Source organism: Alternaria alternata, assembly GCF_001642055.1.
Source record: "Alternaria alternata strain SRC1lrK2f unplaced genomic scaffold CC77scaffold_14, whole genome shotgun sequence".
NCBI classification, from domain to species: Eukaryota; Fungi; Ascomycota; class Dothideomycetes; order Pleosporales; family Pleosporaceae; genus Alternaria; species Alternaria alternata.
The window spans coordinates 52,078-72,307 of NW_017306203.1; the positions used below are offsets into that span (position 1 = coordinate 52,078).

General features: G+C 50.2%; 9 protein-coding genes across 9 annotated transcripts; 5 read left to right on the forward strand and 4 right to left on the reverse strand.

Annotated features, from left to right (window-relative positions):
- Positions 1-43: 43 nt before the first annotated feature.
- Positions 44-2,387, forward strand: CC77DRAFT_991928 (glutamyl-tRNA amidotransferase; the record flags this gene model as incomplete). Its single annotated transcript, XM_018536366.1, has 2 exons — positions 44-757; positions 808-2,387. Exons 1-2 carry the CDS (start codon positions 460-462, stop codon positions 2,385-2,387), a joined length of 1,878 nt encoding a protein of 625 aa, XP_018384208.1. The 5' UTR covers positions 44-459.
- Positions 2,388-3,087: 700 nt separating this feature from the next.
- On the forward strand, positions 3,088-4,773 carry CC77DRAFT_1021691 (HET-domain-containing protein). The gene is made up of 4 exons (XM_018525309.1): positions 3,088-3,361; positions 3,412-3,646; positions 3,853-4,601; positions 4,667-4,773. The coding sequence occupies exons 2-4, from the start codon at positions 3,549-3,551 to the stop codon at positions 4,687-4,689; spliced, it is 870 nt and encodes a 289-aa protein (XP_018384209.1). The 5' UTR covers positions 3,088-3,361; positions 3,412-3,548; the 3' UTR covers positions 4,690-4,773.
- A 563-nt stretch (positions 4,774-5,336) lies between these two features.
- On the reverse strand, positions 5,337-7,037 carry CC77DRAFT_1072785 (FAD/NAD(P)-binding domain-containing protein; the record flags this gene model as incomplete). Its single annotated transcript, XM_018529164.1, has 5 exons — positions 5,337-5,809; positions 5,888-6,228; positions 6,285-6,665; positions 6,726-6,850; positions 6,899-7,037. The coding sequence occupies 5 exons, from the start codon at positions 7,035-7,037 to the stop codon at positions 5,503-5,505; spliced, it is 1,293 nt and encodes a 430-aa protein (XP_018384210.1). The 3' UTR covers positions 5,337-5,502.
- A 783-nt stretch (positions 7,038-7,820) lies between these two features.
- CC77DRAFT_991934 (epoxide hydrolase-like protein) lies at positions 7,821-8,926 on the reverse strand (the record flags this gene model as incomplete). The annotated part of the gene is made up of 2 exons (XM_018536367.1): positions 8,384-8,926; positions 7,821-8,331 (listed from the first exon to the last, which is right to left on the reverse strand). Exons 1-2 carry the CDS (start codon positions 8,863-8,865, stop codon positions 7,821-7,823), a joined length of 993 nt encoding a protein of 330 aa, XP_018384211.1. The 5' UTR covers positions 8,866-8,926.
- A 1,992-nt stretch (positions 8,927-10,918) lies between these two features.
- Positions 10,919-11,810, forward strand: CC77DRAFT_172181 (hypothetical protein). Its single transcript, XM_018530445.1, has 2 exons — positions 10,919-11,158; positions 11,225-11,810. The coding sequence occupies exons 1-2, from the start codon at positions 11,032-11,034 to the stop codon at positions 11,614-11,616; spliced, it is 519 nt and encodes a 172-aa protein (XP_018384212.1). The 5' UTR covers positions 10,919-11,031; the 3' UTR covers positions 11,617-11,810.
- On the reverse strand, positions 11,745-12,688 carry CC77DRAFT_172186 (hypothetical protein). Its single transcript, XM_018530446.1, has one exon. It carries the CDS (start codon positions 12,617-12,619, stop codon positions 12,005-12,007), a length of 615 nt encoding a protein of 204 aa, XP_018384213.1. The 5' UTR covers positions 12,620-12,688; the 3' UTR covers positions 11,745-12,004.
- Positions 12,689-12,752: 64 nt separating this feature from the next.
- On the forward strand, positions 12,753-13,614 carry CC77DRAFT_172196 (hypothetical protein). The gene is made up of 2 exons (XM_018530447.1): positions 12,753-13,114; positions 13,168-13,614. Exons 1-2 carry the CDS (start codon positions 12,988-12,990, stop codon positions 13,581-13,583), a joined length of 543 nt encoding a protein of 180 aa, XP_018384214.1. The 5' UTR covers positions 12,753-12,987; the 3' UTR covers positions 13,584-13,614.
- Positions 13,615-15,269: 1,655 nt separating this feature from the next.
- Positions 15,270-15,880, reverse strand: CC77DRAFT_991939 (hypothetical protein). Its single transcript, XM_018536368.1, has 2 exons — positions 15,817-15,880; positions 15,270-15,766 (listed from the first exon to the last, which is right to left on the reverse strand). The coding sequence occupies exon 2, from the start codon at positions 15,754-15,756 to the stop codon at positions 15,364-15,366; it is 393 nt and encodes a 130-aa protein (XP_018384215.1). The 5' UTR covers positions 15,757-15,766; positions 15,817-15,880; the 3' UTR covers positions 15,270-15,363.
- A 2,744-nt stretch (positions 15,881-18,624) lies between these two features.
- Positions 18,625-19,559, forward strand: CC77DRAFT_1062728 (hypothetical protein; the record flags this gene model as incomplete). Its single annotated transcript, XM_018528558.1, has 4 exons — positions 18,625-18,834; positions 18,893-19,054; positions 19,112-19,439; positions 19,501-19,559. The coding sequence occupies 4 exons, from the start codon at positions 18,625-18,627 to the stop codon at positions 19,557-19,559; spliced, it is 759 nt and encodes a 252-aa protein (XP_018384216.1).
- Positions 19,560-20,230: the final 671 nt, after the last annotated feature.

Consider the following 20,230-nt stretch of genomic DNA (forward strand, 5'->3'; position numbering starts at 1 on the left):
TTCTTCGGGCGCTCGCCAACCACGCTTGCCCCGCTCGGAAAGCCGCATCTCCACTTCCTCTCCAAACCACGCGATAAGACCCGTTGCGTCTAGCAACGCACGGCGGCATCGGAAAGCTATCTCCTGCCTGTTTACGATATCATTGACGCCGTTTACGTACATGCGCAGCGCCCATAAGGCGTGCCGATGAGGCGGGCCAGTCACGAGAAAGGGCCGAGAGCTTATCTGCGTGGTTTCCACGTTTTACCCTGGCTGGGCGCATGCCTGGTAGACACCGACATGTCTTGTGCTGTGGATTGAAGACGAACTACGCGAAGGACCGGAATAATGACTCTGTGTCAGTGGGGTGCATGCTTTGGCGACGTTGGAGGATGATATGCGGCCGAGCTATAAAACACATGGCAGACCTGCAGCCATGTCGTGGCATATCTCGCGCTTCACCACAGGCCACGGTCTGGAATGTCCGTGGGCAAGATGTATCTCTCCCGGTCCTTGGGCGTCGCGTCCCTCATCGTCGCCAGTGTGCAGGCAGCCGTGTCCTCCACTGGCTTCACGGTATCGCTGACGGATGTCGATTACTTCCTGCCACCGAGGCCAATCGCCAAGATCTCTGGCTGCAAAGAGCTTTCAACCTCTTTCGAAGATGTCATGTTTGTGCCATTCACAGTGGTCAAGGCGCAAGGCTATGGTGTTGACGTTGCAGCACTTACAGCCAGCTACGCTGAAGATGACGTATGGCAAGAGGGCTTCATGGAGGGTACGCGCGAACTGTGCTTACTCAATACTTGAGCTAACATAGTTTTGTAGCGATATACGTCCAGGGAAGCGAATTCAAGCCCATGAACTCGTCTTTAACCGTATTATCCGGCACCTCATCCAAGGTATTGGCTCCAGGACCCTACTTCATCAACGCAGCCGGCCATGTCTACGAGGCGTGGAGACTCTTCTCCGATGTTCAAGGTGCTTTCACGGAGTCTGCGATCGCTAATGGTGACGGTTCATACTCTGTTTTGCCCGCAGGCACTGTAGGCCAGAAGCATGCCATTGCTGTTCCTTCGCGTCTGTACTTCACCAAGACGGCTGAGAAGCCGCTCGCTGGTGTTCGCATTGGCATCAAAGATATCTACGACATCAAGGGCTTACGAACTTCGAACGGAAACCGAGCATGGTACTGGCTATATTCTCCAGCCAACGCGACGGCGCCACCCGTTCAGAATCTCATCGACGCGGGAGCGATCATCGTCGGCAAGATGATCACATCTCAATTCGCCAACGGTGAGACTGCGACGGCCGACTGGGTCGACTACCACGAGGCATTCAACCCTCGGGGCGATGGCTACCAAGACACCTCGTCCTCCAGCAGTGGCGGAGGAGCTGGTACAGCATCGTACCCCTGGTTGGATGTCAGTCTTGGATCCGACACCGGCGGCAGTGTACGCGGACCATCCCAGGTTCAAGGTCTTTACGGTAACCGACCATCTCACGGACTTGTCTCCCTCGACCACACCATGCCTCTCAGCCCCGTGCTCGACACGCCCGGCTTGCTAGCTCGCAACCCGCAAGTCTGGATGGAAGCGGCACAGGCTATGTACGGCCCCAACATCACTATCACCAGCAGCTACCCAACGAGCGTTCAAACTCTTGGCTGGCCCACTACAGTCGATGATGTCGCAGATGAGCTTCTGATCGACTTCCTGGGCAACGTGACCGAGTTCCTCAGCGCTAGTGCGACAGCGTTTAACGTGACCGCCTCTTTCGACGCTGCGAACGCGGATATCGCACCCCTCACAACCTTCATGAACCTCACTTACGCCTTGTTGATCACCAAACAGCAAACCGAGCTCGTTCGCGAGCCATTCTACGCTGACTACGCCGCCATCCACGACGGCCGCCTGCCCTTCGTCAATCCCGTTCCACTAGCGCGCTGGGGCTGGGGAGACAACCAAACCTACACAGTCGAGGACGCCGTAGCCAACAAGACCATCTTCCAAACCTGGGCCAATGAAACCTTCCTCGCGCCGTCGTCCGAGACATGCTCTGAGTCTCTCGTCATGTATGTTGGCTCCACTGGCAGCACCACGTACCGTAACACGTACTGGGACGAGCCTGGTGTGCCTCTCGGGTTCGGCAATAGTCGCATTTCGGTCATGGCTGAGGTGCCGGATTATGTTGTGCCGTTGGGCGAGGCGCCATATAATTCGACGATTACGGGACATGTGGAGTACCTGCCTGTTACGGCAAATTTGATGGCGGCGAAGGGTTGTGATGGCATGTTGTTTTCGTTGATTGGGGAGTTGTATGAGGCGGGAATCCTGAAGGAGAGTATGGTTGGTAGGAGTGGGGTGACTGGTGGTGACATACTGTTGAAGAGGGATGGATTGTGGTGATGAGTATGCGATTAGACAGCATTGAGGAAGCATCCAATACAAATCACCATTGTAATGCTGCGTTTACCTACATCTTTTGAGTTTCTCTGGCTAGCACGAGATGATGTGAAGTCTAGATGGCAGCTGGCGAACTACTGCGGTTCGCTTGGCATTCTTACAGGCTACCTTGCGATCTCCGAGAACGTGCGGGGCACGAAGTTGGTGCCCACTCAAACATCTCGGCATCTCAACAACATTATTTAGAGCCTACGCGACTGCACTGTCATTGTATACGGATTTTGGATCGTGCGCAAGGTCTTTTCACTATGTCTTTTCGTTCATCTGATGCTTATGATCAGGTATGATGATCATTGAGCGCTGATCCTACCTGCACGATGATGACATTGGTGCAGCCTGCCATCAATACGATCATTCGTCAGCTGACACAAGGCTGCTAGGTTCGCTTAGACGTACGTGTCGGTATCAACATACTACTGATGCCTATCCTTCTCCCCTTTTATGACTACTCGTCAGCCCGAATTTCTCATGCAGATAGCAACGGCTCGTCAATGCTGACTCAAATCGAGCCTAAACACGCTCTTAGGTCATTCAATCTACAGATTGGTTTGAGGGCAGCACTATTTTCGCCATGAACACCGAAGAATGCGGCACTACGGTAGGACCAATGATCAAGGATATCACAATATTATGCGACTTCTGCATTGAGTTTACCAAACTCATTGTGCGACTCCCAGAAGACCTCGGGACAACTGGAGACCAGCCCAACAGAATTGACGAATTCGTCCCAAGTCGCGGGCTGGAGTCATGCCAACTGTGTGAGTTAATCTCATCAATCGAACCAACCACACCAGCCCATTTGAGAACATCTCTCATTCGTAGCGGGTTTACGTCGCGATATCGAAACTATGAGCACCGAAATCGGGTGTGTGGGACCCATATCAGAGGCAAGAAATTCAGACTATGGGCAGATAGAGGTGAAAAGCTGTGATTTTGTTATTTTGGCTTCGCTGACCATAGAATGCAGGAAGCCCTGCATGCGAAACTTTGATTGATCGCCCACCAATAGCTGACCTTCCTATGCACCAGATACGCGACCTAATCCAGCATTGGCGAAAGAGATGCCGTTTTCACAAACGTTGCCAACTTGAGGCTAAAACGCCAATGCCCACTCGTATTCTTGCGCTCTGTGAAGATCATGCTCAACCCTCGATCAGGCTTGTCAAGAGTAAGGGCATGAAGGGACGGTACTTGGCCTTAAGGGTAAGACTACACAGCAAATGCTATTTGAGAATGTCTATTAATCCAGTGACAGTATGTTCTATGACTTTTGTTACGTCTCAGTAGTACCGTAGGTGAAAAAGAAGCAGCAAGGACATCCGATGTTCTCTCACCCGCGGACTTGTAACTATGACAGCCCTGAAACAAAGTATGTGGTCAGTTACAATCGTTACTAATATCTTGATAGCCACTGCTGGGGCTCAGTGCAAAAGCAACCGCTTTGCACGACGCCTACAAATTTCGGGGAACATCAAAACGGCATCGCATTCGAAGATTTGCCTAGAACGTTCCAGGATTTTGTGAACATCGCACGATCCATCGGCATCAAATACATCTGGATTGACTCTCTTTGTATTATACAAGGCAATAGCCGAGATTGGCATTCGGAAGCAGAGAAGATGGGAGATGTCTACCGAAATGCGGCTTTCGTCATAGCAGCCTCAGGCGCAGAAGACTCTAGCCAAGGACTGTTCATAAACGATCGATCAGTCGAAAAGGTCTATAGGTTGCCTTACAGAACAGCTGCCGAAGTCAAAGGAACATTCAACATCGTGCAATCGCCTAACGAATCGGATTGGCACCCAGCACATGGACCTCTAGAAACTCGGGCATGGGCACTTCAAGAACGTTATCTTGCGCGGCGTTTGATCATTTTCATGCCACGTGGAATCACATGGAGGTGCAGTTCAATGTCAGTGAATGAGGCTGGGGAATCCTTCCTGGATTTTCGCCGAAACAAGAGTTGGTTCCTGCTCTTGAGTGAATATACAAGAAGAGCTTTGACATTCCCCTCAGATCGCACTGAGGCTATACGAGGAGTTGCTGAAGAGTACCAACGTTCCCAGAAGGCTCGATATATTCCAGATTACGGTGTCTGGGAGGACCAGCTTACGGATCAGCTGCTTTGGTTCAAGGATGGTCCATTTTTTGACAATGGTAGACTATCACACAAGCCCTCATGGAGTTGGATCACTACTGGAAGTGCTAAAATATGGCCGCAGGAAGTTCTCTTCGTGGATTCTGACGGTACATGGTCTGTCATACCGCCATCGACTTGGACTACAGCGGGGAGTGCGAAGATATGGCCGCAAAAGGTTTTGGCTGCGAAACCTGTGTTCCTCGAGACAATGTCCGACGAATTGGCGATCACCTCTGAAGGATATCTTCAGGTTTTAGGTCACTTGAGCACCGCTAGACCAGCTCCAAGCTATGTGCGAGACAGGTATACCGCACGTGACCTACAGGTGCCGGAAGTACAGTCTCTCTACGACAAATGGAGCGAACGACCCGCTTCCTCCTACATTCTCACGCAAGACATCGATGACGATTATGATCAAACAAATCTTGGGACTGCACGTTTCGACAATGACGCGATGAAGTCATACAGTCACGCATGGTTCCTTGGAAAGCAAACATTCAAGAGTGAACCATTGGTCCGGAAATCATTCGTGAAACGTGAACTTATTGTGAGAGTTCTCCCTTCATCTACAACATGTAAAGACTGAGATCTATTAGGATGACGTAGTCTACCATACAGAGCATAATCCGGAATTTGTCTACTGGGCGCTTCTTCTCGAGCGAGTAGACGAGAGCAGATACAAACGCGTTGGCATTGCGATTCTCTTACCCGTCGCGTATAAGGCCTTCCAAATGCAACTTCAGAAGTTTCAGATCATCTAGTTCTTTACAAGGTTGGAACACGAAATTCCGGCTTTGGTAAAATTACGTGCAGATTATCACACAGAATCTACGATAACAATTTCCACGTCAACAACAGTACTTGACCTGCGACCGTCTACATTGCCTACGCCCACACTTTTCCCATCTTCATCTAATTTCATACCCCTTCATCAACGATAGGCTTGCCTGCGCTGGAGTCCTCAAGAAGCTGTTTGACAGTCCAGGGCTTGTATGTATATCCCGGTACAGTATTCCTGTGCTCGAAAGGTACACTCAGTAATATATGGTCTGCGCAGCTCTTGTACGAGTCGTAGGCATACTGCTCTGGGTCGTGGTATATGACCCAGTCCCCAACCATCTTTCCCATGGCCTCTGGGTCCTTAGCGACGATATCCCAGTCTGTGTTGTGAAACACCTCACGGTTCTTGAAACCCGTCTTCTGGGCCGACGAAACCCGTTCAAACCTGTCAAAGCCTGTCAATCTTGTTTCGACACTTCTAATGTGCGCGTAGAAACGAAGGTTCTAGCAATTGCTAACGTACCTCATATGGTTGTGCACCTTGGTTGCGAGACATGCATCCTTCTTTCCCGCGATCTGTAAGCAAGTAGCTAGAGAGAATGCGTCCTCCATCGCCATAGTCCCACCGCTAGCTGAGATCGGAAGGAATGGGTGTGCGGAGTCTCCTATTTGCACCACCCGACCGATCGGCGATACCCACCGCGGCTGGGGGTCACGCCACATCAATTTCCAGTCGAGAACAGTATGGCCGGGCGTAGCTTTGATGACTTCGGTGATAAATGGCTCCCAGCCACGGGTCGCTTGGAGGGCTTTGTCGATCGAAGTCGACTGAGACCAGCTTTCTCCGCCTTTGTCGTCATCATCCTACCCTTGGTGTCAGCATCTGCACGATATGGGAAAAGACATTAGGAAACGTTTACCTTGCAAGTCAGCATCCAACACATCTTGTCGCCCGACAGGCAGGTAACCATGTGTGCTCCCGGGCCAGCATGTAGGATCCCACGGTCTCCAACGCCCTCAAACTCCTTTCTAATGATTGGATTCTCAAATGCAGGTGCAGCAGGGAAGGTGACCCTGTACAACACAAACCCCGAGCTTATTGGGGCAGTTTTCTCGCCCACAAGGTGCCATGATTTCGAGCCAACTCCATCCGCAGCCACCACGATATCTGCGGTTAGCTTGCGGCGGTCCGCTAGTTCTACTCCGCCATAGTCTTCAGTTTCGAAATAATCCACAGCATTTGTCGAAAATTCGATCGGAATTCCGAGAAGTGAAGCATATTCATGAAGCACTTTGTGTAGCTCCGATCAATAGATGGCCATGGATGTGTTCTTCTCGTCACCGAGGTTGAAGCTTCCTACGACATCGCCGTTGAACTTCTTCATTTTAAGCGTTGGAGGAATCGCTCTCTTTCTGGCGCGCTCCATGAATCCTGGCCACTTCTTTGACGTGTGTAGGGCAGAAGTTGTGATAATGATCATCTCCCCTACACCATGTTAGCCCGTAGAATTTATGAGTTGCACCCGCCGCTCACCTGCGCTCTCCTGGGACGAACGACGCTCGACAATGCGGACAGCGTGGCCCTTCCGGTAGGACTCGATGGCAAAACTCAGACCTGCGATGCCTGCACCAATCACCAGTATGGAAATGCCTGTCTCTTGGTGACGTTCCATCTTCGGAATCGATGCTGTACTCATTACAGACGCTGAAGCAGGGCTGCGAGGATGGATTCTTGTCTGTTGAACGAATTATGCTTTTTAATGGATCTAGGGACGTCTTCCTTATTTAAAGTATATCGAACATGTAAAATAGATGCTAACACTGACGCGAGCAAACGCTGCCGGATGCTATCATTGCCGTATCCGCCATTGCAGTTCGACTTTTTGTCCGTGGCGGAAGTTTTCCAGTCGCTCAAATGATTGTCGTGCAGATCGCTTCTGTACGGTATGCTATAAGTTCCACGTGCGGCGGATCGTTGTACGAAGCATCCGCTGTTCTGATTTCCACAGCGGTCAGCCAATTATATTGTCCTAAGAGCTTTTTGGTCTCCAATACGAAAACAGCACCTTGGGTAAATGCAGCAACAAGCATCGCAGGATACTGGCAAATTTTTGCTTATATCACTTGTCTTGATCACTTCCTACGTTGTACAGCTCGGGTGCTAGCGTAGCGTGTTTCTGGCTAGGTCGTCCCCACACCTTTTATACAACCAGATGCCCACATATTTTTGTACAATCGTAAGGCAAGGAAAATGTACGCAAGTTCTTTTGGAATCGCTACTTCCGAGAGCCGAAGCCTCATGACAGCCTTCATAATGTCGCTAAGGGGATGAAAGCAGTACGTGGAACCAACGAGTAGCCTAAACCCGCAAATTTGTGAGCTTCAAAGTCATGAAAATGGTGTGATAAACGAGTCGGCTTAGCTATTGCCAGCAACTAATGCTAATAAGCATGTATTTATACTGTGTAGTTCTTGCTTAGCCATTCTTTGAAAAGCTCCGCGATCTCATTTGGCTTCTCGTATGGTGTCCAGTGCGAGGCGTCCAACAGAGGCTTCTGATCTAAATGCGGCAACAACCCAGCCTGGATCGCCGGATACATCGCCTCAGAACGGCATGTGGCGTCTTCTTTTCCTCCAATGTAGAGAACTGGAACATTCACCTTGTCTCTGCTTTCAGGAAGTTCTTTATCACACAGGTGCTGCTGTTCCTTGAAAGCGCGATACCAGCACTGCGGTGCGTCGAAGCCGTCACGGCGCATCCTGTCGATGAAGTCCTGGCGAAACTTTGGATCCTGGGCATAAGGCCGGAGTTCTGGATCTGGGTCGCTGCTAGTGAGGTGTTGTCGCATAGCGTCTGGGACACAGAAGAAGCGTTTCATTGTATTGCCTGTGCCGTGAAGGCAAGGGTAGAGACGCTCAACGTTGTCTGTGAGAACTTTTCCACCATCTCGATCCGCAAACAGTTTCCTAAGATGATTAGAACTAGTAGTTCTTGATGTGGTGCAGCGGACAAACTTACCAATAATGGAAGACTCCATAGCCAAAAGCTTCCTCCGTCATCCTGATCATCTCATCAAGATCAAAAGGCTGACGACTTGGGGCATAGTAGGGAACATTGAGGAACACGCAGCCAGCGACGCGACCGGGATAGTAGTTATAGAGACGGGCTGCACATGCAGATCCCCAATCATGGCCGATAGAGATCACTTTGTCGACCTTTTCGGTGTCGATGATGTCAATGAGATCCTTCGTCATTACATCCCACCTGTACTCGGCTGGACCGGTCGGCTTGTCGGTACCATCGTAGCCAAGCATATCTGGAATAATGATGGAGAACTCGGTATCAATGAGACGTTCCGCAATACCCTTCCACATCTCGGCGTGATCGGGCCAGCCATGCTGAAACAACAGGGTCGGAAGAGATCTGTCGCCTTCAGACGTGTAGTAGGTGTAGGTGTAACCCCGTGCGGTCTGGCAAGTCTTCTTTTCGAAAACGTTCATTTTGAGATACTTCGTGATAGGTGCGGTCAATGGGAAGTTCCTTCGAGATTGTTGAAAAATGATGTCCAAAGCCTGGAAAGGTATGAACAGCAGGTAGTTCCAGACATTTGTTAAATAGTAGACCTGTGATTTGCAATATCAACCCGAAGTTTCATACGTACGTAAAAGTCGGAGAGTAAATGCTGGGTGGAGACTACCTTTGCTAAGCATATACAGGACAGTGCCCTGTGGATACCACTTGGCGAGCGACACATGCCTCGGTGTGCTTAGCTTAGGTACAAATCAGTCTCCGCATGGATTGCCATATTCGTTCCAAGCTCAAAGAGTAAAGCAAAGTCAGTTCAGGCAAGTTGCTAGTGTAACAGCGACTAAGTTTTGTTCTTAGATGCAGAAATCTTTAGTTGGTGGCCACACTGTACTGCAAATGCAGCTCTCACAACGTAAGCAGACTCCGCGATGCATATGACACGTTTGCAACCTCGTGTCACGCAAATCGCCCCGAAGTTTCGATGGCTATTTCTCGGCCTAATGACGGGGTTGTTCCGCGATGATTGATCAGCCAAAGGTCTTGTCTGTGCGTCAATTAGCTTGTGGAACTAAAGAACTGACTACTTGCAGTAGTAACACCCACAACATGAATTGGTAAGTCTCGAGGAAGATTGTCCGCGTTATCTGCCTCAATTCCGCTTTGCAGATACGGCTATTTGTCAGATTCGAGATCGCAGAGAGCGCGTGCAGAAGACGCATGGGACGCCTTCCGCAGTACTCCAACAACAAGGCCTTCCAAGTAGTAAAAATCTTTATCGTCGCGGACTTTCGTAGGTAATATATAGGCCTTTGCGTAAGGTCGCCTTTCCTATGTCACGTTCTATGGTGTATGCTCGGAGCCTTAGTGGTAAGAGGATACAGGCACGGTTAGAGTTCATGGCTGAAGCTTGAGTAGAAGCTGTAATATTAGTGAATCCAGTAGTCCGGGTCGCTCCCGCAGCTTGGCCACACAAGCGCTTGGGGGTATGACGACAGCCAGGTAGGGTTCACTTCCACAGCGTTGGTGAGATGATTGTATAAAGTACCAATCTTCCCTGGTTCACTAGTTCCAAAGATGATTTTTGCAGCTCTAGAGTGAAGGCCAGTGGGCCATGCCAATCGAAAAACAGTCGCCCCAGGCGAAATGAGAAACAGTGACTTTGGGAATCAAGCATCGCGCTCGCTCTGCAGCGGCGAAGAAAACCGTCTAAGATATTGTGACAGACATGAGGTGATCTACCGTCTAGAGGACGTCTCTTTCACCCTGTTGTATACGTTGACCTGATCATCTAAACCACAATAGAACCAGAGAGTGCCAACACCTCCTGGGCATCATGTGATATACTGCGACTTGGTGACAGCCGACGAGTCCTGCCCCAGGCGTGACTATCGTAGCGTGGTTAGAAAAACTCAAATGTGTCCGCAACGTGCTGGCAATGGTCAGGTTGCACTAGTTGATAATGGTGTTGGCTTGGAATCCAGATGCTGGAAGTAGCGCATGTTTGCTTTGAAGAAGTCTTTCGTGTTGGAGATCGATCGAGAACTGGGCGTAGAGTCAACGCTCATGCGAAGGCAGTGAGTAAGATATGTTCAATAGCCAGCGTGAGAGGAGGAATGAGTTGATACACACGCTCGGTGCAAAAACAAAGATGTCGCCTAGGAACTGCAGGGACCCGAGGTTGGTGCGGATTACCGACATGCGACTGCGGTGTATAAAAACGTGAAATGTTCAACGGGCATACCAGCTAGCGACAGATGGAGACTTAGTGCTTAGCATTAGGATTCAACAACGTTGCGCGAGTCGGACGTCCGAATGTACCTTGAATCTAAACCCTTGATCGACAGCCAATCACAGCATCACGAAAGCGCTGACGATGGGCTTGCCGAGATCCGCCCGCCCCACACGAACTAGTCGCGTGTTGCCCACGCTTCGCGGCACACCTCAATGAGGTCCGGAGTCAATGACGACACAGCATAAGCCGAAGATGGTTGCACACATTGTACAGGGCAAGAGGCGTTCGGCTCTCCGCCGCGGCACAATTGAATGGAGGGCCTGCTACGCGAAATAATACATCTGCCATCTCCCCATCACCCAGTCACATCAACCGCAACCGCAATTCATCACCGCCAAACTTCAAGATGAGCCACCCAACACATCCCGCGACAGTGCACTTCCCCATCACAACCACCCTACTCACGGGTGGTCTGGATGCGGTATACTTCCTCTCGAAGTACGCACCGACGTCTAGCGCTGTGGCCTCGGCCTGTACGTCCTTACCCTCAATGCAACCCCTAATGCACCTCATGGTTTCATTTAGCTAACAACGCTTAGTCAAAACCCTAGATATCGCCATAAACCCGACCATCTTCCCCCTTCTATCCTACTACACCACACTCCTCACGCTCCTCTTCTCCGCGCCCGCCGTCGCGACCGGCATGTACGAATTCATTCCCCTTGTCAAGCGCGACGGCTTGAAGTCGAAGAAGGCACAGGTCGGTGCGCTACACGCTGTCATCAACGATGTAACGGTGATTGGTGCGGCCTTCAACTGGTGGACGCGCAGGAGCAATCCCGGCATGGTGCCGAGTGACACAAACATCTTGATCAGCAGTGTCATTGCGCTGCCGGCTACCATGTTCGCGGCCTACTTGGGCGGCAGTCTAGTGTATGTATATGGTATGGGCTTCAGGGGTGGACAAGCAAAGGCGAAGAAGGCGCAGTAGACGTGAGAGATACAATGGATGCTGGCTATATCACTGTCAAGAAGCAACGCGGGGTAATGAAGTCTTATGCATTGGTACTCTGTTCCTCGTTGTAACTGATCTGGCTTGTACAGTCAAAGCAAAGGAGCAGAGGATACAAGGGGCAGAACAGTGAAAGTAAGGCACAAGAGGATCAGAAGAGTGAGAAGTGGGAAATGGAAGTAAAAGACAAGCCTAAAGGCATTTCGTTCCAGAAGTTTACGAGTCGTGCCCGTTCAAATTCCTTTGTACAGTTCGATATGACATGACCATCAAAGCCATATCCTTCGAGGGATCGCGACTTGCCAAGACGCCGTATTAGATGAAATCGGCGTCCGAGTATATCGTCATGGCTGTAAAGCTGTCTCCACTAACTGTGCTCTGGTTCTCCGGGTTGGTCACTGTCGTGGCGCTGATCGGCATTGCCCTGGATGTTTGCTTGAAGATCAATGGCCATCGGCGTCGGGGGGAGGAATCGTTGTGTTGTTGGATGCGTATACGCAGTCGTATCAGCCGGTTGTTGGTAAGAGAAGTTTGTTGGTACATTTAAGTATGGGATTGGCGAAGTCGGGAAATCTGAGGTGTTCATTGCAAACATATCGTCGCCCGTAATCCGTTGTTTGTTGACGATCTCGGCACACCCGCCCTGTTCAATTGCCGCATCACGCGCCGGTGAAGGAGCAACTGATCGAACGTGAGCACTGGTGGCACGTGTTGAAAAGGATAACATACGTGCGAGCACATGAGTATCCATGATATGGTCGATCAGCAGTCTTTTACTAGCAAAACGTGCATCGCAAGCAGGACAGTAGGGCGCCGATACCGTTAAGCCGAGCGCGCTAGGATGGTCCCGTTCGAGGTGATTTTCCATAAAACCTCTCTTCACGTATCCCATCTTGGAGCACCGGCAATCTTCGGCGAAGGCGCAGTTTACAATAAGCAGGGTCATAGTTTGCCGCCGGCGTGTATTAGATCGAGACGACATTCTACAAACGCTGTATAGTTCGTATTCGAAAGTAGTGCAGTGGAGATAGAAGTATGATAAGTAAGCGCGGGCGGAAACAAATGTAGGTCTCCAGAAAGCGTGAGGACATGTGAAGTGCAATGCCAAACAGAATGTATGTTATTCAAAGGCTGAAGGTGCGCGCATGAGCTTGTGATTTGGGAGATGAACAGAGCATTTATAACCAGATGAACAAGACCAGAGACAGGAGAGGCGTCGAGCCTGACCTTTCGTCTATACCCTCCGCTGTCTCCGTCGCTTCAATGCTCGTATGCACGCCAGCACGCCACAAAACCTAGGTATGCACGCAGCCGTCGGGTAAGCCATCGCATCTCAGATCATCTAAGTTGATGAGTTGCGCGGCAAAACAACCGCCCAATTCATTTGATTGGACAAGACGGAATTGCGAAGTTCAAAAGTTGGAGAACAGCCTCCCAAGATTCCTTGCGTCAGTTCGATGCGTCCTAAGTCAACCAGGTGATGTACACCGCCAAACTAGCGCAACGGTACTGACCACAGAATACCGACAGCTCGGGCTGCAGTTGTCCCGCTAGGAGCGACGCTCCCACGAATCACGGATCAGAGACAGACTATCGCTGAAGGCTTTCACACTCGTCTATTCCCTCCACAGTTGCTCTCTCTCCTGCACTCTCGCACCTCCCCCTGTACAATCGCACCTCCCCCTGCACAATCGCATCTCCCTTCTGCACACTCGTTGCGGGTCTTGCAACAGTTGAGCTCGTGCTTGAAGTGTTTCATCGCGCAGCTCCTCAAATCAGCTTATAGGTTTCGTCCACCTAGCGGGATAGCCCATAACAAGATGGTGCCCGCCACAATCCGTCATGCTCCATGGCTAGGGATAAAGGTCAGCCACTGGCCAACAACGTCTGGCGCGACGGCTATTCCCTGGTCGCTGTCCCCCAGTTGTTGTCGCTGTTCTCGGTAAAGCACGCACAAGGCTCAATCGGATGCGACCACCGTGTAATGTCTCTATAAGTTCAAATGTAATCAAGACAGTGCATACGGTCTTGACGAGGCGAGCCTATCAGTCGCTTTGCTCGCTCGTTTCCGCAGTCGTATGGTCTGTATTCTCGCTGGAAACAAGCATGAATAGAGGCCGGAAAAGAAACTATGAAAAGCGAACGGTACACGCAAAGACTTGATGCGTAAAGTTTCATCTGGGCTTAACTGGAAAGGTACTTGCGTAAGTCTCCATGTAGCTTCAGTCATTGTACCATCTCCAGCCTATCCAGGTCGCAATTGGAACGTCATCGATATCTCACAGCAGTGAGCAGACGCCACTCCCATCATTCCGTGTCATAATAGTATTGATGGGGACTCTGGATGGGGATCCTCGATTTCGCCTACTAACGCCGACATAACCTGGAAGCCAGACGATGAGAAGAAAGAGCACCGACGCACGAAGACGAGAAGCAAGCCGGCTGGTGGCGCGACGAGACGGGAGCGAGGCGAGAGGTGAGACTCACTCTTTCAGTAGCATAGACGCGGTGTATGAAGATTGAGCTGCCCTGGGGTTGGAGGCCCGACCGCCTGGTCCTTGGTGGCGGAAGTCGGATTGTCGTCATTCTCGCTCAACTACTTGGGGCGGCAACTGTTGGTATGTAAACGAGCCAAGTCTTCAATGCGGCAATTGGCGCGGATAAGAATGCGACGTTCAACGATGGAAACATCGATCGTTCTGTGGAAGTTCGAAACATGCTCGGATCTTTCAAGTCATTCCATACTATGTTAGGAGTGGCGCAATCGTTGCTGCTATTCTGGTGAGGTAGTTTAGACAGGTTAGCCACGTAGGAACAACAGATGGTGCCCCTGTCACTGCGGGCACTGTCAAACCAAGCCTCTTGGTGTGATTCAAACTTCGTGTCGACTTCACAGATACCAATATCATGACGCAAACTGCATCCTCGTGCCAGAGTATGATAAGTTCCACAGCGATCGCTGCACCGCTTCTCCATGGTGGCTGTTTCGGAACGATGTGGTCATTCTAACAGGCTGTAGCTGAGCCCTCCCATAATTGCTGCTAATACCTGAGCCCGCCACCAGAAACCTACCTTGTCTGACATGTCTTCCCAAAGATGTTCGTCTCGAACGATCACACGAGGATAACAAAGTACCTTTGGCGGGATGCTCTCTTTTTCACCTTTGGGCTGCCTGGATGACGACGCGCTACAGTTCCCGAACTCAGTCTGCCGAGTCGAAAGTGACGGTGAGCCCCAGGCGCCGTGGCGCACGCAAAGCTGCACAACCCACAATCGCCAACCTTGAAGTCGAGCAACTGCACTGGGTCATTGGACAACACGCGGAACACCAGGAAAGAGGCGCGTTAGGAGTGGGTGTTGTAACACTAGAACACACGGTTCTCGAAGGGCAGTATGCTCTAGCCGGCCTTTCAACAGCGACAGCCAAGTCGTCGGAAACGCCGAATCCGCTCCCTAGTTCAAGCAGGCTCAAGAATTGGTGATGGTGAAGCAGGAACATGGTCACAGTAAGACAATGTAATTCGAGGCTTGCAGATACAGGCTACCATGGCTCATGATGACAAGCAGGAGAATGTTTGACTACATGGCTGCTGTGTTGAACAGCAAAGTTTTCATAGAATTGACCAGAGATTCCCCATGGTACAAGTATACATAGTCCCTAGCCTGTTCCGTCTTTTTCAAGCCCTTCAACCAATCCTCAATACAATGTTTAGCGCCACCTGGAAGCTAAGCAACAAGCTTCACTGCTCTCTTCTTCTTCGGCGCTCCATTCCCGGCGTCGCATGAGTTCCTGTTCGTGTGACCGGGATTGCAATACCAATGCCAGTTGTCATCCTCATAGTTGATTGTGCCGTAATCGTCCCAGAATCCGCCAAGCTGGTTGGTATGTTGATACGGAAGCTGATCGCAATGACCACCAGCAATGATTGCAGTGCCACCTACGGTGTTGCTGGCTTTGGAGAGGGCTTCTGCTTCAGTATTGCCCTTACCGACTTGGCAGTACGGGGAACTGAATATCGCAGTGCCGACAGCTGAGCCGTAATCCATGTTTACGGCAGCTAGCCAGAGGGCGTGGGTACCAGTCGTTGCGCAAATGGCTAGGAGGAGTGATTTGACCATGTTGGGTATGCTACGATAGGTATCAGTACATATTGGTCCCAGGCTATCGTTTTGACTTACTAGAACAAGGCACTCAGATATGCGACAGCGATAGATGGAAGTGGAACAGCCGTATCGAATTTTGAGGGCTCTGATAAGCTTGGGGACAGCGACTTAGTGGACTTATATATGCTTTTGCATCACCTTCTGACAGTTGCCTTGCAGATATACGAGATCCCGGCAAAGGACCGATTTCATCCTCTAGCTGAGGCCGATCCCTAGTCGAACTACGTTGCGGCACTTAGGACACGGCTTTACAAGAGGAAAAGCGTTTATCAATTCCTCGTATCACATAGTGTAAGCCGTGACTTTCAAACTGGCACGACTAGTGAAGGAGACATCCATGTAAAGTCAGCAGACAAGGCGATGTTACCACACCTGCTGCCTACGGCTAAATATTACTCGGAAGTGTTACGGCTTTACTTCAAGTCTCAACTGCTAGGTTCTGACCATGTACGCACATGCATCGGAGGGGTTTGCAGGAATCTTGCCCTGCTCAACCCTACTTCAGAACATGATTCCCGACATTTGACCTTCATGAACGCCATCGTGTATAATAATCTGCCGGCTTCCAAAATCCAAGCTTGCGAGACTCACGGTTTATCGACGCACAGTTGATCACCACGATATCTCCTAAAAGTTTCATACATACAAATCACTACGGTGATTAAGAAAGCCAACCATTTTTTTGTTTCCCACTAACTACGAAGAGAAAAGTACACCGCCCTTGACTCCTCCTTTTTTTGAAGCTTCTTATTTATCGAATCCTTTTGCGCCTTTTTTGAATTTGGAGTGAATTCATTACGGTTCACTACTAGCGATGAGTACACAGTCGATGTATTAACATGTCATACGCCTTACATTCGCAGATTAAGTCCTTTGCCGTCCCCTTCGTCGTGGTTAATATCGATTTCGTAGACGATATGTCTGAATACGGAGCAGCTGAGGCTGTATTTTGTGTCGTAACTGAGGTGCCGGTCGCGGTGTCGCTATCTGATGAACCTCTGCCTGAGTATGCCATCTCGGTGTAGGAATAACAGCTCCAGAGATAAAATTGGAAAATCCAGTCAGTTCGACAGTTGGAAAACGATGAAAGGTAGAAGATATCGCTCCTTTGTTGACGAGGTTCTCTTTTAAATGAACCATCTCGTCAGATCACATCAAGCATATTCACATCCTGTTTCTTACGCCTCGCGTCTGATGATGCTACATTACGATGTTCGGTCCGTTCAGTTGCTCAAGCACTAGAGCAGCTCCCGTTCTCTGCCACATCAAGTGGCGTCAAGCGGCCTGGTGTCACTGCCTGGGTACGTTGCCTGTACACAGCCTCGTGCTGAGTTCACTTACCGCCAATATCATATCATGACATCGCACTATTATACTATAGCCCGAAGCGTACAAATTCGACATGACTCGTCAGTACATGAGCCTAAGTACGTCCGTGCAATTGTCATGGGCTGGCTTGTCAGGTATTTGAGCAGCTTATCCGACTGTATCCCTGAAACAGGTTGGGGTGATAACATTGCCTTTGGCACAGCCATGGTTGCCCAATTTTGCGGACGCTGATGTCAGAGCGGTCTCTTGTCATGATCTCTTCATATGAACAAGCGGCAGCACTTGGCTCTTTGATCCCTATTGAAATTAACCTTCCCCATTCGATTGAATCCCTAGAAGAGCCACAGACGACAACTACCAAAGGAATGGAAAATTCTCTCTGTCATGGCTCTAGCATTTTTAATATTCACTATACACTGATACCTGCTTGAAAGGGCAGCAAACTGTGTCGGTCCGGCATACTCATCTTTAGTTCAATGACCTAATGAACCCTGAGGGTTTAACGCTTTTCATGTTACACCGATCATCTGCGCTAGAACCAAGAGGCGAGTTTGATCTTGACCACCTCAGACTTTCAGACAGACGATGCGTTCGTTTGTATTCGTATACTTCTATCAAGGGACATCAGAGGCTTCTGATGCTGAGGTTTTCGGTGTCTTTCGCAAATATTCATGAGCTCAGCGACATTTCCATAGCATGCAGCCGTCTCTCTTCGCACGTAGGTTGTGGCTGTAGTAGGAAGCTCCCCATGTTTCGTCAGAAATGAAGTCATCCAATTGAAGTTGCTCGTATTCCCGAACTCGGGTCTTGTTGATCACGATCTCGGAGCGTCCGACTACTAACGTCCGGTTCGGCCCGATTTGGACAAGTGAAGGTTTGATCTACTGCAAGAAGCCGCGTGAGGCACGCTTCAACCCACAATTCTGTAGCCATGCCTCGGCATATGTGTATACGTACTGTATTAGCAAGAAAATTATGGGAGATCGTTTATTCCTTGTGGTGATCTGACAGAAGGTTGAACCATGTACGGCATGTACTTCTAGCGCATCAATTCGGTGTCGGGGCTTCAAATAGCCCCGGCTAGGCCCAGAAAGGAAAACAGACGCGTCTCGATTGTTTGATCGTCATTGCCGCTGTATGTTTGGATGCCACTGTAAGCAAATACACAGGACGCCTAGTCTAACATCCGTTCTATCGATTGCCCGCTAGTACGGACTCTTCATTCCGTTATGAATCGAGTTAGGCTGCAGTTGCAGGACGACTATGCAGTGACCTCCGATGTTCAAGCTTCAGCTTAAGCCTCGTGTAGCTTGGTGCACCTCATATGCTCAGTTAGTGCCTACATCGATCGAGCACCAGGAGAAGGTACAGAATATCGAGGTCACTGCGGGAATAGTCACGTCGACGTATGAGTTGTATAAAGACAGGCTGGAGCGCTGCAGACAGATTATCAACACTCACAAGCTTCAACAAACAGTTCCAAGCAAATCCAACATGCCATCACCTGCTTATCCCATCGCTCTTGTGGCTCTCATCGGGTCCGCGCTCGCAGACATCCACAATGTCAATCTTCCCTCAAACTTCTTCGATGGTCCCCAGAGCGGTATTGGATCATGGTACCGTGCCTCTGCCGGCCAAGATTCGACGAACGGAAAGAGTTGGTGTGCGTACACGTACTATAACAGCGATCCTGTCTTTGCTGTGGTAGGTACCAATCCTTTTCGAGATCTCTGGAATGGCCACTAATGAGAATGATGCTCAGTCCCTAAAGGCGATGGGCGGCAAGACTTACAATTCTGACCCAGCGGGTTGGAAGGCAGCAACGCAAAAGTACTGTGGTCTCGAGGCGACTGTTAAGGATCCCAAGACTGGCAAGCAAATGCTTATGTACATTGGCGACGCATTTGATGATAAATACGTTCTTGTAAGTTACCTCCTGGAGTTGTATTTCGCAAGATCACTTAGTAACACGGTTCATCAGTCGCCGGGGTCTATCGACATCATGATCGACGCCTTCTCAAACATCCACGGAAATCCGAACGGTAACAAAAACGACGTCATCAAGGGTGTGGAATGGCAGCTTACAGGTCGCGTCAACACGAAGTATGCTGCGGATGGCGCCGTATGGCCAACAAAAGCTGGAGCAGCACCAACGACTCCTGCTCCTACAAAGATGCAGACTTCTGCTTCACCAAAACCGTCTGCCTCTCCATCTGGTGGTGGCGAAGGTGCGAAGTGCAGTGATTCGACGAACTGTAACTCTGGCATGACATGCTTAGCACCTGATGGTGTCTGCAGCACAGCCGCTTGTAATTGGGGGTTAGAACTTTCCTCCTTTGGCTTTTTAACTCCACTGACCAAGGTTTTCAGATGTACCGGATGGACCTGTAGTGCTTCCTCGCCGTGCCAGAAACCAAACACGTGTGTGAGCGGCGCCTGCGCAGCTCCGACCACCGGCGCTGTAGGTGCGAAATGCAGTAATGCGACAGATTGCAACTCTGGCTTGACATGCTTGAGCCCCGATGGCGTTTGTAGCAGCGCGCAGTGCAACTGGGGGTGAGCGGTCTTTACGTGTGCGATGAGTCATGGGAAACTGACTTGAATCTACAGATGCACTGGATGGACATGTGATGCCTCGACGCCATGTCAGAAGCCGAACACTTGCGTAAGCGGCAGCTGCGCGGCAGCTTGAAAGATGCTCATAACGTGATTTGGCCCACCTGGACAAACTTCCAACGATCAGGGCTGTTCTATGAAGGTACCTTGTATGGATGGATATGGACCTGTTGGAAGATTGTAGAGATGGGAAGACATGGCAGAGCTGGAACGGTGGTAGCTCCGGCCCTTCTTTGCAGGTTGCTGTGCCATTGAGAGATGCATTGAGAGCATACAAATACTTAGGTACATGTGAAATACTACTGCCATATCCCGTTGACGACAACATTCATGAAAACTCACCGCATCTTAAGCATCACGATATAAATACACATCAAATTTACCTTGAGAGGGTCTCGACTTTAAAATGTCCGAATGCGGAAGGTCGGAGATGCAGGTCCGTCTACACGACCAATCAGGTGTAGCGAACTTCAGGAACCGAGGA

Coding starts and splice junctions, on each gene's coding strand:
- CC77DRAFT_1021691 (XM_018525309.1), top strand. CDS start 3,549: ATGCCCACTCGTATTCTTGCGCTCTGTGAAGATCATGCTCAACCCTCG. Junction 3,647..3,852: donor GGACGGTACTTGGCCTTAAG/GGTAAGACTACA, acceptor ATATCTTGATAG/CCACTGCTGGGGCTCAGTGC. Junction 4,602..4,666: donor TGGTCCATTTTTTGACAATG/GTAGACTATCAC, acceptor ATATGGCCGCAG/GAAGTTCTCTTCGTGGATTC.
- CC77DRAFT_172181 (XM_018530445.1), top strand. CDS start 11,032: ATGAGCCACCCAACACATCCCGCGACAGTGCACTTCCCCATCACAACC. Junction 11,159..11,224: donor TAGCGCTGTGGCCTCGGCCT/GTACGTCCTTAC, acceptor AACAACGCTTAG/TCAAAACCCTAGATATCGCC.
- CC77DRAFT_172186 (XM_018530446.1), bottom strand. CDS start 12,619: ATGTCGTCTCGATCTAATACACGCCGGCGGCAAACTATGACCCTGCTT.
- CC77DRAFT_172196 (XM_018530447.1), top strand. CDS start 12,988: ATGAGTTGCGCGGCAAAACAACCGCCCAATTCATTTGATTGGACAAGA. Junction 13,115..13,167: donor ATGCGTCCTAAGTCAACCAG/GTGATGTACACC, acceptor GAATACCGACAG/CTCGGGCTGCAGTTGTCCCG.
- CC77DRAFT_991939 (XM_018536368.1), bottom strand. CDS start 15,756: ATGGTCAAATCACTCCTCCTAGCCATTTGCGCAACGACTGGTACCCAC.